General features: G+C 39.4%; 1 protein-coding gene across 1 annotated transcript; it reads right to left on the reverse strand.

Annotated features, from left to right (window-relative positions):
• Positions 1-356: 356 nt before the first annotated feature.
• NTS (neurotensin) lies at positions 357-14,494 on the reverse strand. Its single transcript, XM_055809284.1, has 4 exons — positions 14,207-14,494; positions 9,168-9,229; positions 2,787-3,011; positions 357-728 (listed from the first exon to the last, which is right to left on the reverse strand). The coding sequence occupies exons 1-4, from the start codon at positions 14,265-14,267 to the stop codon at positions 582-584; spliced, it is 495 nt and encodes a 164-aa protein (XP_055665259.1). The 5' UTR covers positions 14,268-14,494; the 3' UTR covers positions 357-581.
• Positions 14,495-15,194: the final 700 nt, after the last annotated feature.

A 15,194-nucleotide genomic window follows, 5' to 3' on the forward strand; every position in this document is an offset into this window, starting at 1 on the left:
AAAGTAGGGTGTCAAGAACTTAACATTCATTTACAAGCAGGCTATTTAAAATATGAATTTTGAAACTGCCATTTAATAGTTAGCTGGTAGTATTCCCCTCCTTCCTTCCTTAGATCAAATCCCTAATAAATTAAACTGGCCAATACATAAAATACTGTGGCAGTCCTGACTAGTGTATTATACAAAAATTTGCAACCATATACATGTTTGAAGTGTTGCATTAAGAAATTGTAAGATTCTCAATAGGGTTTATAGACAATATCAATTTACTTGGTGTATGTTGGTGTGCTTTATAAAATAGGAAAAGACTACAATATTGTTGGAAATATGTTGAAATCTCAGTTTGGTACAATACATCATGCTTAAAAACTAGATTTATTTGCAAATGTATTGGTCCAATTAATCTCAAGTAGGAAAAAATCACAATCAAGAAACAGCAATTGAAAAAAGACACAGTTATGTTATCATCTTGATGATTTTCCATAGTATATTTTCACACAAGTATGATTTTAGATTTAAATAAGATAACCATAATGCACAGTTACCTATAAACTAAATACACATTGTTTTCTTCTGCTTCATCAGTAATATGAACTTCTCTTGAGTATGTATGGTCTTCTAGCTTTGTTCACATGTAGCTGTCGTTTCAGAATATAGGGATTTTTTCTTTTTATTATTTCCTTGTCTTGGCTTGAGTTCTCTAGATCAAAAGCATCTTGCAGAAGTAACTGTAGGATGCAAGAAGAGACACAATATTATCAGCTTTTTTTGGTAATGAAGATTATAAATTCCTAGAAAGTTTTATAAAACTTTAACGTCTGCCACCAAGAAGAACCTTTACCATAATAGTTGCAGGGTTAAAAAAACACAAAAAAGGAAGGTTAAAAAAAAAAAGAAGCCTGAAACTCAAGACACAAAACTAAGATCAGGCTAAAGATGAGATGAATCCTATGGAAGTGTTGTTTAAATTCCACTGAAACAAATGAGAACATTGGTTTTGACTAGAGAGAAAGGCTGGTATGTTCTCCTGGAAGTAAAGCTCAAATTGACTGAAAACTTCCTAATGATTGACACTCTGTAATCACTCATTTAGACTAAACACCTCCTAAAACACCCACTGCTTGCTGGTTTCAGCTTTTAAGCAGTATTTTTATCTGCAACTTCCTACAGCTAAAAAATTTAAATGTGTAACAAATAAATAAAAAATTAAATAAAGCAGAAGAAAGCCAAAATTTTGTCAATCAAAATTTCTTATATAACTGTGTTTTGAGTTTTCCTTGAAGTTTTTGAAGTGTTTTGTTCAGATTTCTCCTTGGTTTATATGTTAAGATTTCATCCAGTCTCTCACAATGTCCTTCCATGGTCAAGTACAGTCTTAATGTCTGGATGAAAGGCATTAAACTGAAAATGTTTTTATACTCACCTCAGTATTTTCCTAAGTAATCAAAATCTGTTACTCAGTTAATTACTTATAATAAATGAGTGCTCATCTAAATTCTATTGAAATGAATGGAAAGACTCTCATGGTTTCAACAGACTTTGGAGTCAATCCTGGATGAATAAGATCACAAGAACTTCTTTCATTACATAAATTATTTCAGACCTTCTTCAATCCTTCTCCCTCTGGCTTTATTCTTTATTCTTTTACTGCATCTTATAAACCTCTGCACTGCATAAGCGTATTCCTAAGCTAAGAGAGGGATTTTTTATTTTTTTTTAATTTCACATGAAGTACTGTTAGGAGTGAAGAGTCCAAATCACCACAAGAGGTGACGCAATTGCAAAGCAAAGAACTGTGATTAAGTTATATGGGCTATTGCATATAGTCAGTTCTATGGTAGCTCCTTTTCAGCAATAAATGTACTGATGGAGAGAGTTCTCAGAAAACTCCGGTTCTCAAAGATGTTGCAACCTTTTGTAAGGACTATCCCAGCTAATATGAAGGACTGAGAATAAGCCTGCAAGTTCAGAGCTGTGATTCAGCAAACAAAAGAGGATCAAGATTCAGCCAGACTGTCCATGAACCTGCGATAGCAGCTGTTGTTTGTTGGAAAGTGGGTAGTGACACCAAGATCTTTTTTCACTACACAAAACAGCTTTTATTGTAATATATAACACAAGTGGATCGTGCCCAGTGTGCCTCTGGGTGATCCCTGCACTGAGACAAATATCACAAATGGACTATAAACAATCGTTATTTAAGAACAGCAATCCTCATACAATTACAATGTCAACTTCCAGGGCCCTCTTTAGGTGTGGGGAAGTGAAAAGCAAGTGAAAACCCTTGCTACCGGTTTCCTAGAAATGGCAAGAAGCCCACAGTACCTGGCAAAATTACATGTACACATGGGCATGTGTCCATGCATTTTGAACCTAGTTTGCCTTATGGCCTTATAAGGGTTTTCAGAAACTGTCTACATTTAGTTATGCCTTAATAAATCTGCAGTAACTTCACATCTGTTAAGCAGATATTAATTTTGTGTTCTGGCATAGAGCTTACGTTCATGTGTTTGGTTCCTTGGAATGTCTACAAAAAGTGAAGAAAGTATGTAGTTAAGAATAGTTCTCATTTATCCATGAGTCGTTACAAAAACCACTCAGCCCATCAGAAGGTACATTAATTCACAACTCTCTCAATAAGAGACATATTAGAGGTGTTAGAGAATATAAAAAAGGGAAGGAAAGCCCAGACAATGTGAAGGGGGTCAAATGCATATGGATTTTAAAACACCACTACAGTCTGAGAGTTTACTAGCAGTTGAAATATGTATTTGTGACTGGTTTACCTCCCAATGCTGAAAGGCTCTGCTGTGGCAAACTTTTTGGAGTTGATACACTGTCAGCATTGCTTCCAAGTTGAAGCCATCCAGAGCAGCAGGAAACTGTCTTCCTGAAACAAGATCATCTTCATCTACCTCTACTGTTTCCCCCACTTGGTTGTTTATGTTGTTGACAAGATTGCAGACATTTAGCAGGGTCGTTTTCCAGTACGGAAGTTTTGCTCTGTTAATCTAAAAATACAAATACCCACTATTTAATATGTTGCAACTTTTGGGGTTTTTTAGTAATAATTTATGACATTCAAACATTTTGGTAGGAACAAGTTTGTGTGTTTGAAGTACTTTTCATCTGCTCAACTTTTAGACAATAATTAGAGAGTGCTGAAATTAGGACAACTCATTCATTAAACACACCGAGTATGCTTCCCCACAGCCTTACCCCCCCGGTAGATATACACAATGAAAAACTAAACTGCTACCAAACCAGAATGGTAGCATTTCATAGTCATTCTGCACAGGTGCAAACAAAAACACAGAAGGAAATTAATATAATATAAGTTCACAGGTGTAAATCAGGACAATGAGTCAAACCCACTAGATAAATTCACAGTACTGGAATCCAAGGTGGATGCCTGTGGTTAACTAGATGCTCCTCCCTAGTTCAGAACAAATACCAGTCATTTCAAAATTCCCTGAGAAAAGGAACAGAGTTCCTGCTTCAGGGCAAGCTGTCTGATGAGGCTGGGTCTGAAGTTATGGAATCTGTAAACCCCAGGACTTCTGGATGCTGGAGAGTCATGAGCCTAGGAGATATGAATCAGAAGTCTAAGGGCTTAGATGAAGATGGAGCAAAGATAAAACGAAGCTGTGTAAAAAACATATTCCTGGTTTGGTAACTGGACTGAAAAACTCAGACCAACTGTATTTCAGTGGCTTACAATGGACTTGTTCAGAGATGTTACAGAAATAGAGAAATTTCACCATGGTTTGTCTCGAATTTTGCTTCCTTCAGTATCTTGCATTATTTAGGAGCTATTTGACTTTTAAACCCTTTTCAAGAATGTTGAGAAATATAGTTTTTACTTTTCTACTGGTACTGTTTTTTCCAAGCAGTTGTGGTAGTAGTCTTCTTTAGTTTTGATTATTGATAGAAAAAAGTAAGTGAAAAACCTAATTCCTACTTCATTCAGTGCTTTTCACGTCTTTGCTGCTTTCTTGGTTCTCCCACCATTAATGATTTCTTTCAAATTGTGTTCCTTTTAGTTGTGAGTATAGAAATCAGTTTCCTTAAACCAGAACTGGTGACACAACAATCTCCAATCAAAAGCCAAACAGCAAATTCCTGTTTATTACTGGCAAGGGCTTCCTTGCTATGCACATTAGGATTACACTTCACCTGTGAACTGAAATGTAGTTGCTTCTTTTCCTGGATGTATGAAGTTAAATATAGGTAATACATTAACACAGACATTGCCTTTTACATAGTGACAGCATTATTTAAGAGTGTGGATGCAGTGCTTGCTTAGCTGAACATTAGGTAGTCACATACTGTTGTTTCTTTAAAGCACCTTCCTAACAAAGGGGCATTGTGTGCAAGATTTATGCATAATCACAACACTTTACTATTTTTTGAGGAAAAATAAAGAAAATGGAGAGCAGTGAGGAAAACAAGAAAAGCCAGCATCACTATTAGCATTAGAAAATACTCCCTTTTGGCCCTAATCATTACTCCAATATACATCTGATATATGCATACCTTTCAAAATTAGAATAATTTAGCCCTTTAATAAAACCACCATGTGTTCTCAGATTCCCCACAGGGCTCAGGGAGGGGGAAAAAAATAGTATTTGGTTTTGAGGCCAAGAATACAAATCTCCGTTTTATTCAGAAGCTTGAAATTGGTTCTGCATTGTTTACTTGGAGCTCATCTGTTGTCCCATCTAGGTGCCCTAATTAGTCTCTCGAATTATTTGAAAAGATGTGAAAGATTCAAAACAAAAATCAACCTCTTTGCAGAACATCTAATTTAATTAACAGAAGTTAAACTAGCAAAAAGAGCAAGTGTCCACTGCGATTTCAAAATTGTCTTTGGTCTGTTTTAAAGTATTAGTGAAATCCAAAAATATGGAGCTTTCCATGACAAACGAGGAGGCTTTTCCAGCGCACTTCTCTCTCCTGGGCATACAAAAGAAATGCGAGCTAACACTACAATAGCTAAATTGCAATTAAGTATAAAATCTAGGGGAAGTGCTACATGAGCAAGTGAGAGTTCTATGTTAAAAAAACCCAAAAATATTCCAGTGGATGGGAACAGAATAGAAAAGGAAAGGACAGGGAAATTTGTTATGTCTTCCTGCATAATTTATAGAATCTTTTTGATCTAAAGTTACTCCTTTATGCTAGCCCAATCCATGTCTATATTTAAAGGAACTTTCCTCTGTATATTAGTAAAATACTTCAATAGCAGACTTCAGTAGGTGAAATTGGGTTTATCTGCTACTTAAAGAGGGGGGGGGGGGGGGGCGGAAATTTTGCCATGCTTTCTGCAAGCATGATTAGTTTGTTAAGGGAGTCTAATTCCATTAATATCACACATATATCACCAGAAAGTATTTTTACTTGGGTACACCTGCTTCGGAATTACACTGCTGCCAGCTCACAGAATGAGACTATAAAGCATCAAGAACTTCAGTCAAAAGTGAAATAATTTTTTTAACTGAACATGCAGCTCTCCAGGTCATGTCCAGTCACTAAATAGAGCAGTCCTGTTACTTTTCTGCTCTACTTCACTATTACAGCAAGCATTATAATCAAACAGCTTTGGCTTATGCGTTATGGGAAATCTCTGAAGTAGTTATCCTAAACAAACACATGAAAAAAAGAGTTTAAGATGACCTTAACCCAAATGTTCAGGTGCATTTCTAATGTGTGATATGTTTTCCACACAGGTCTAAGCAATTATCAGCTACGGTTGCTCAAGACATGTTTTGGAAAACACCTACACAAGAGATCAAGGACTGCCAAGACGGAAATATTTTTTTTTTTTTTTTTAAATCAACTTGAAAAATATCTGGAAATTATCTGAAGAAACAAAAGAGACTGCAGTCTGAATCAGAATTCAGAAGTTATAAGTGCTGAAGTGACTATGATGTATGCATTTCCATTGTTGAACATGCTTCTGAAATAAGACTTAGATATATGGTTCCCCACACCTCATATATCTTGAAAGAGAATTTTAAATCATCTAAGAAACTGAAATGAGGTTGAGAATATTTCCTTCTTTGACAACAGGTTTGTCCTGTGAAAGATTAAAGAGAATCCCAGTTTATATTGCATATGCTATCTTCTTTCCATTTTTGGTTGAATGTATGATACCCCTGATAATCTGTTTAAGATAATTCTTATGTTATAATGCATACCTCACAAATGCTATTATTTTTTTAGAAAAAGTTCAGTTCTCTGCTTTTTATATTCTTGTCTTTCTCCAGTGAAAGTAGATGGAAAACAAATGTATAGCCAAGTAAAACCTAAGGTAATGCAGGATCTCTATGGTTCACTTTCAAAACGGTAGTTGAATTTTGCTCAGAATGTAACTACAGAAATAATAAAAATACTCTCTGTCTTTAAGCAGATATGGCATTGAATTCTGTTGCAGTGGAAGTTCTTCCATGGTGTATACTAATGTAATGTAAATGTAATGAATTTTTATGTCATTACTGAGTCAGGAAGTCAGTAATTCCTAGGCAGCTGTAACCTTGTCTGCTTCTGACAAGGAGGCTAAATTGTCTGGGCACATAGTGTCAGCAATTGGCATCCTAGAACAATAAAAAGCTGGAAGGTACAAGACTTCAGAAAACTGATGTGAGTGAGGATCCCCAAAGGTGGAGTACATTCCAGTGGTAATATATTCTTCAAGGAAAGACTTTTTTTAACACTTTTTTTTTTCTTTAACTAACATGTATTAAACTTGTTTGCGTTCAGGATAGTCTTCATGCAAGTGGGTTTCAGGCAAGCATGTAGGAAGCTGGGAACAGAGCTATCTAGTTGATACAAAAGAAAGACAGCAGATAACTGATGGCATTTGGTGACATTGAAGGTTGTGTTGTCTTACCAGATCTTCCAAATGGCTCTTTGGATTTCATCTTAGAGAAAAGACAAATAAAGCATTTTAGGGACTTGTTTGATGCCTGTATCTTCTTTGAGATGTAACAGCAGGGAAGGGTCATAAACTGTATTAAATGTTGGAGAGAGGTTTTAATAAGGGCAGACATACTTTAAAGATGGAGAGTGATTCAGCATATAGGTGACTTTAAAGAGCAGTTTGAAAAGGGCCAGTAGGCACCAGACAGTAGTCTGTGAAGTCAATAGCATATGGTCACCCTTTCCATAATATTGAATAGACTACTGAATGTTGTAAAAGGTATGTGCTTAAACCCTAGTTGTAGTTTTGATACAATTCTTGCAAGTGCCTACTTAGGAAGATTTTTTTCTGTCAAATACTAGAACCACAAGTGATAATCCACTTTGCTGCATTTTTAGATCTGAGCTTTCATAAATAATTTTTTGCGTATTTCTTTTTCTTTTTTTCCCCCATCTTAATGCTATTTAAATTGTCTGGATTTCTCGTGCTTCTTATTACCAGGTCAGTGTCAAAGAGGGTTAATGCAATTTAACAGTAATTGCCCTTAACTGGAAGCAGATCTCAGGCACAACAGAGGACAGTTATTACACATATCATCCTCAAATTTGTCTCTCACACCAGAACCATACTTCTGTTTTAATGAGTGTTAAAAGCTAGCAGAGGACAACAGAAAAAAAAAAAAAAAAGTCATTTCAGTAATGAATGGAATAATGGTGTGCCTCTTGTAGAAGCATTTATGAACACTTTTTAGTGGTTCCACCATGCCTTACTTTGATGTCAAGAGACAATATATATTGAACTAATGAATTTTAGATGGTGATTTAAGGCAGTATAATGTTACATGCCATAAGGAAACTGAATAGCAAGCTACATGATCTAAAAGAACAAATAAGGGTATCACGGCCAGCATCATTACATTATCAACTGGTGCACTGTATTTGTGCATTTTTAGTTACCTGAGATTGTGCTCTGTGCCGAGGGAGGAAAAGAAGGAAATTAGGTTGACAGTTCCACTAAAGTCAGTAGCAGAAATACCAATAGCTGCAGGGCTTCCTCCCAGGGCATACGGTGCTTTACCACACAGAGAAAGAACTATTTTTGTCAGCCTCCTACATTTAAATTTGTCTCAGGAAAAGAATATCTGTTAAATCTTTCTGTACCTTAGAGAAGCAAGTAGCAAACAGGTTTATTTGGCATCTAAGGTAATTACCGTGCCAGTAAAGAACATGGGAACCAAAGAACTGCCAGACCAGATCAAAACAATGTATTTTCTGGCCTCATTTCTTATTCTTATTCTATTAAAAGGATCCTGTGAAAAAGCTCACATGTAAGTAAATACAGTAAATACAGAAGTGTTCCAGACAGATTTTGTCCTTAAGCTTCAACTAGTCATTGGCTTATTAAATTCTTTGGGGGGGGAAATTTTTCATTTCTCGTTTTATTTTCCATTGAATTTCAGCACCAGTTGAACTTCATTACAGCAAAGAATTAAAACATTCAACTTTAAGCCCATGACACTTGTTTCAGGGTTTGTTCTTTAATATGTTGGTGAAGAAATATTAGACATATATATTTCTTGGATCGTTCATGGAAAATAAGCGTGTTGAGAAAGCGTTTGCCTATCAACTTATTCAACACATATGTGCAACACTTGCTGCTTCACCTTGTCAATATGAGATTGGAACTGAATTTTTGTCTATTTGTATTACATAACATGTACATTGCTCACAGTCTGGCAACTTGTCAAGGAAGTGTCATTTATCAGATTAATATTTTCATGGTCATGTCCCCATGTTCCTGTACTGACACTACGATTAAATTCCTAAACCAAAATCAGCATATGTATTTTCAGGTTTTGCTTTATGACTTTAAGTTCATAAGCACATAGAAAAAGTTCTGCATAAAAATAACACTTACAGGTTTGACTCAAAAGGTTAATTTAGCTTTCATCAGGCATAATCCTATTGGAAACACATTTCCTTATATAAATTTTACATCTCTGCACATAACACAGTTTTGACAGTTTAATGGAAGTACCAGTGTTACGAGTGAGGAGCACTTTCAGTGTGCCACATCAACACCTTAAAATTTCCTTTGAACTGAAAAAAATCTCGCACCAAAGTAATGTCTAGCACTGAACTTTTTGGTCTAGACCATAGGTTATTACTTTGTGCAAAGACTTCTGAGTTTCTAATGAGAATTCATTTGCTCCCTACCTGTCAGCTAAAAGAGGAAAAATAATTACCTTTGATGTGTACATATTGGTCAATAAATCTGCTTCTAATGCTTTCATTTCCTCTTCTGAATCTGTGAACAAACCAGAAACATCTGTTTTTTATTTCATCAGAAATCATGGACATTTCAATTCAGCATAAAGAATTTCGAAATGTGAACTAATTTTGAAAAATAAACAAAACCCAAACTACTTAGACAAAAACACAGCAAAATAATCTAGGACTGTGAAGAGTCTTCAGGTAACAGCAACATTATGATAAAATAGAAACACACCACATTTTTAAAGCATGATCAAGTTTACCAAAGTGAATGAAATGATTCATTGATCTCCATTCTCTGGTAGACAGGCCCACTAATCTACAGCCCTCCCAGTAAACAAACCTGCTGCAATGTTCTTCATTCAAAATCAGTATGATTTTCATAATCTCTATTTGTCACCTCTGATTACTTTGGAAAAAGGTTTTGGATATTTATTTTCAAGGAATATTTATTTAAGCAGCAGCCAAGTATTTAGGTGCATGCCAGTTATGATTACTTTACAAGATTTAGTCTTAATTATTTTTGGCTAAATTAAAAATATTTTTACTGATATGAGGGAACCGAGCTTGAACTGTTTGTGATACAAGCTCTTAACAATGCATACACGAAAAGGAAGCATTCTGACTGAAAGTTCTTAGGATTTTCCTTACTAATTTAATTGACCTTTGATAGCTCAGCAGACTTGCAAAGCCTGTGATTTGGTGCATGGGGTAAAAATACCTGTAGAAAGAGGAAACAGCCACAAATGTTTCTGCTTTGTGCTGAACAGAATCGCAAGGAAGATCTGGTGTATTGAAAAAGTAGCAGCAATCACAGCTCAAGGGTAACATACATACAGAAGTCGGTTAGGTCTTCAGGCAAAACAGAGTTCTACATGGCTTTTAGCTTTTCTGGAATACCACCAGTCTGAAGCCAAACAATACGCTTAACCCAAAATTTATTCCACATTCATATAAGTCATCTCTCACATCTCACTTCCATTAAAATAATCAATGCTGTTGGCATGTAACACCCTGCCACAGAATCTGTGGATAGATTCCGCCTATGCCTTCATTTCAGGGATCATCACCATGTATCACTGCTTTTCACAGAACATGAGACTGTCAGGGATCATTTATAAAAATATGTGCTAATCTGTCATAGATTTCTGCTAGCACAGGAAGCCAACCATTATAATGCTCTTAAAAATCAATCATGTTCAATCTTAATAACAAGATCTCACCACCACCACCACTGTGTTTCTTCTTGGGGAATTCTTCCAAACTATCAATGGTTATTCACCTTCATCTGATTTCAGGCTTAATTTATTTCCAATTACAGATTTATTAATGGTTTGTATCCTTCACTATAAATTATACCTTTCTTTTTGTAATATTTACCCAACTCATGTATTTTTGAGAGCAACCACAGCCCTTCCCACCTTAGATTTTTAGGGTGTGATTACATGGTGATTAGCAAACAATGCAGGATCACTGTGCCTTTTGGACATAAACCAGTCCCCTGGAAATCCCATAAATACTTCACTGAAAGGCTATGCCCAGAGCTATTAGACTCTCATCTATTCTCCTCTCTTGTAATAGCCTTGTATTCCCCAAGTTATCAGAGTGGCCGTCCTCTGTGCCTGATGTGATCTCAAGACAGCACAGCACAGTACAGTTCGGATCAGAAGCCTCTGTACTTAACTACCTTAATGCTTACCATTAGCTACAGGAAGTAGCTGTCCTACACATTTTTTATTTTCTTTGTCTTTCATGGCTGAAAAACTTTAGTATCTCATAAAAAAATGAGGTCAGATAATCTGACCAAGTCTTTTATCTCCTCAGACATTTCCAACAGCTATGCTTCTGTTAAAAGGAGCTTTTAATAGGAAATTCTATTTCCTAAGCTATCACATCTTGTACTGTTGCACTGCTTCTCGTTTCTATTACGCAACTCAGCAAAACCTTCTCTGTTATGCTGATCTTCCTCTGTATTGATGTTCCTGTTCACCTCTGCATTACCAGCACACTACATTCATTCATTCATTCTTACTTTTTGCACTGATGTTGTTACTGAAAATATTAAGACTGGTTTGTAGATCAGTATTACAGCAAGTCACTAGCAACCAATCTCCAACCTAATGACTTCCAGCCCTTTCAGCACTACTGGCTGTCAGTGTTACCTAATCTCTTAACCATTTTACTGTTAGCCAAAGTTCTGCTGGCAGCAAAACATCACCTCAGCTGAATTTCTACAAGTGATAGCAGCAGCTGCTGTGAATGGGTGAGCAGCACACGTGACACAGGGACTGACAGGCAGAGGCCAATTGTATGAGGATCAAGGAGAATGCCAGGTCCTGCACTTGGGTCACAATGACCCCACACAATGCTACAGGCTTGGGGAAGCTGCCTGGTGGAAAAGGGCCTGGGGGTGCTGGCTGACAGCCGGCTGAACATGAGCCAGCAGTGTGCCCAGGTGGCCAAGAAGGCCAACAGCATCCCGGCTTGTATGCAAGACAGTGTGGCCAGCAGGACAAGGGGAGAAACTGTCCCCCTGTACTCAGCATTGGTGAGGCCACACCTTGAATACTGCGTTCAGTTTTGGGCCCCTCACTTAGAAGGCAGACATGGAGGTGCTGGAGCATGTCCAGGGAATGGCAGTGAAGCTGGTGAAGGGTCTGGAGCACAAGTCTTATGAGGAGTGGCTGAGGGAACTGGGATTGTTTAGCCTGGAGAGGAGGAGGCTCAGGTGGGGTGTGGGGTGTGCTTATTGCTCTCTACAACTACCTGAAAGTTGGTTGTAGTGAGGTGGGGGTAAGTCTCTTCTCCCAGATAACTAGTGACAGAACAAAAGGAAATGGCCTCAAGCTATGCCAGGGGAGGTCTACATTCAATATTAGGAAAAAAATCATCACTGAAAGGGTGGTCAAGCATAGGAACAGGCTGTCCAGGGAGGTGGTGGAATCACCATCCTTGGAAGTATTTAAAAACCATGTAGATGCGATGCTTAGGGACATGGTTTAGTGATGGACTTGTCAGTCCTGGGTTAATGCTTGGACTTTATGATCTCAAAGGTATTTTCCAACCTAAATGATTTTATGATTCTAAGATTCTATGACAGCATCATGATTTCTGGTGTCCTGGGTCAATCCAGCTGAGGACAATGAAAGGACTTGTGTCTGGTTAGCACCTGGTTTTTATATTCTATAAAGAATGGAAGATAGCTTCCACACCACGGAGGTTGGAAGACAGCTGCACCTGTGAAGATCGGTAGGTATTAAGGAACTTTTGATTGAGAAGTCTGGAGAACATTATTTAGGAGGTTCATCAAGATTCCTTGAGCGAGGAATAAAGCAGGGTGAGGAGGAGGAGAAGGGAGCACATCCAGATAATTCAGAAGTGAAAGAGACAGATGAAGAATAAAAGCATAAAAAGAGCAGATGCTCAGAAAGCAATGTATAAAAAGTCTGGTTATACATTATTGTTCAAATGAGAGGGAAATTCACACAGTTTGATGTCCTCTTGATTCACTTCTTATTGACAAGAAATATAGCTTCTATTCATATATGCACATTCTACAAGAACAGTTACATTCTACAGGTACACGCTTTCCCCTGAGGGCAAACATTTTCAGAAGAAAATGAAAATGAATGATCACCTTCCTCATGACCTAACTGTTCATGTAAGTTAAAACTGATTTGGCCCTTCCACACAGGCTTCTCCATGTCATTTCTCACTTAAATATAACTTCAGATTTTCAAACAAATAAACCATCATGTCAGTTGCACATACAATTTTGTTTGTGGTTTTTTTATGAGCCTATTCTAATTTCCACTGAGGTTTTTTTACTTTAGTGAGCTGTCATTCAGACTCTGCGAACAGCTGAATTTGAAACTGCCTCACCAAAAATACTAGTCATGTATTTGCTTAAAAAGCTTCAAATATATGGGGAGACAGTAACAGATGTTCAGCCTTGTCACTAAGATCACCACTTCTTTATAATAATATATAGAATGATTATATTCAAATGGTGATAAAATGCAGGTATTATGTGTGTTACATTTCTCTTCTGCAGTGAAACACAAGTAGGAAACTTTCATCTAAAGTGAGAATTAGGAATTCTGAGTCCTCCTGAATACTTAAGTTGAAAAATGAAGCTACTCGAAAATTTACTCCTTTTATGAAGTTAAAAATTAAAGCAATTTGCAAGTTAATTAAGATTGCATTTTGAAGCCTATTCTGCCTCATGTTTCTGTGTGTACACTGGATTAATCACCATCATACCTATCTTTGGTCATAAACATAGGGCATAAATGGCACACACTTAGCTGTGTCGCTTTCCAAAGGATCAGGCATTGTACTTTAATATATGGTTCTTGGGGTTTTAGGTTTCTAAAGCAACTGCTCTTGGAGTAGAAATGCATTTACATTAACCATCGTATCGTGTGATCTGCACCTGATTCAGCATTTTTTTGCCACAATTTCAGATCGGTTGCTAGCATTTTTTTCCCCAGAATACTAAAATTTTATTTCTGTTACTGAAAGTGGCTAAAAAAAGTGGCCACAAAAAGTGGCTGAACTGCACATCAATTCATGCGGATTTGGATTATGGCAGCTATTCACATGAGTTCCAGAAATGACAATTTCTATCACAGTTTGGAAATGCACGGTATTCAACAGATCACACAGGAGGCAGCATAATCAAGCATGGTCTACACCGATGTACATTGCCAGTAACTATTCTGCACGCACGGCCGCGGTGCGGGCGCTGAGGCAGGCACGGTGTGCACAGACGGAGGAAGTTACGGGAGCGGGACAGGACACGGTGCTGGCCAGAGCCCGTTGGCGGGCCAGCTCCGTGGCGCCTACCGGCTACAGCAGAGCCGCGGCAGCCCGAGGCGACCTCACCTCCTTCCTTCCAGCCCGCCTCAAGGGTCCGGGCGCGGCTCGGCGCCTGCCGGCCACAGGCACCTCGGGGAGCGGCGGCGGGCGGTGCGGAGCCCGGCGCTGCGGGGCGCCGGCGGGAGCTTACCTGAGCAGAGGCTGCAGGAGGCCAAGGCCAGCAGCACCACGCACACCAGCTGGGCTCTCATCCTTGCCGCGCCGCCCTCTAGAAAGTAAAGTCCATAAATCCTGGGGAGAGACGGAGAGAGAGAGAGAGAGACAGAGAGAGACCCCGCCGCTCCGCGCCCTCAGCACGCGCGCTGGCGGGCGGCTGCACCAGGCGGGGGACCCGGACCCTTCCTCAACTATATAAGCCACGGGGTGATGTCACGGCGGTGCCGCCATCGCCTCCTGATGAAGCTCCGTCCCTCCTCTCCCCCCCCCCCCCCCCCAGGCTCCGGCTGCCCCCTCCCCACCGCTCCGCGCCCGCCAGCGCTGACGCCACTCACCGCCTGACGCATGCGGAGCCCCGCGGGGCGCGCAGCGAACCCCCGCACCCACCGCCGCGGGGCGCGGGCGGAACGGGCTTCTCCCGAATGGGAACTATCCTCTGAGCTGGAAAAGCCCCGACATATATTTTTTTTATTATTATTATTAAAGAAAAAAAAAGTTACTGCAGTTGCTCGGACCGCTGCCGCGCGCTCTGAGCTGCATCAGGGGCGGGAAACGGCCGCGCCCACGGCCGCGCGCAGCGCTGCGGTCCTGGTGCGGCCGCCGTCCGATGCGCTTAGTGTGTCATCTGTTCTACCTGTCCCTACAGCGAGGGGAAAAACGGGGAGAGACCCGCACACCGGTCACGGGCAGGGGTGTGACACCGCGCAGGGACAGGGGTGTCAAACCGGGGCTGGGCAGGGGGCTCTGGCATCGTGCATGGGCAGGGGTGGTTACATCGGGCACGGGTAGCGGGGCGAGGGGAGGGGAAAGGCTGTGGGAGAGATGGAGAAAGATAACGGGAAGGAAGTCAGTTGTGAGGGATTTTTAATAGATGCGCAAAAGATTGTGATACCCGACTCGGCGAGACTCGCTGTTACTTCTGCGGAGCGCTTGCCGTGAGGCATCAGCTACGGGTGCGAGAG

This window comes from Falco peregrinus, chromosome 6 (genome assembly GCF_023634155.1).
Source record: "Falco peregrinus isolate bFalPer1 chromosome 6, bFalPer1.pri, whole genome shotgun sequence".
In the NCBI taxonomy this organism is placed as follows: Eukaryota; Metazoa; Chordata; class Aves; order Falconiformes; family Falconidae; genus Falco; species Falco peregrinus.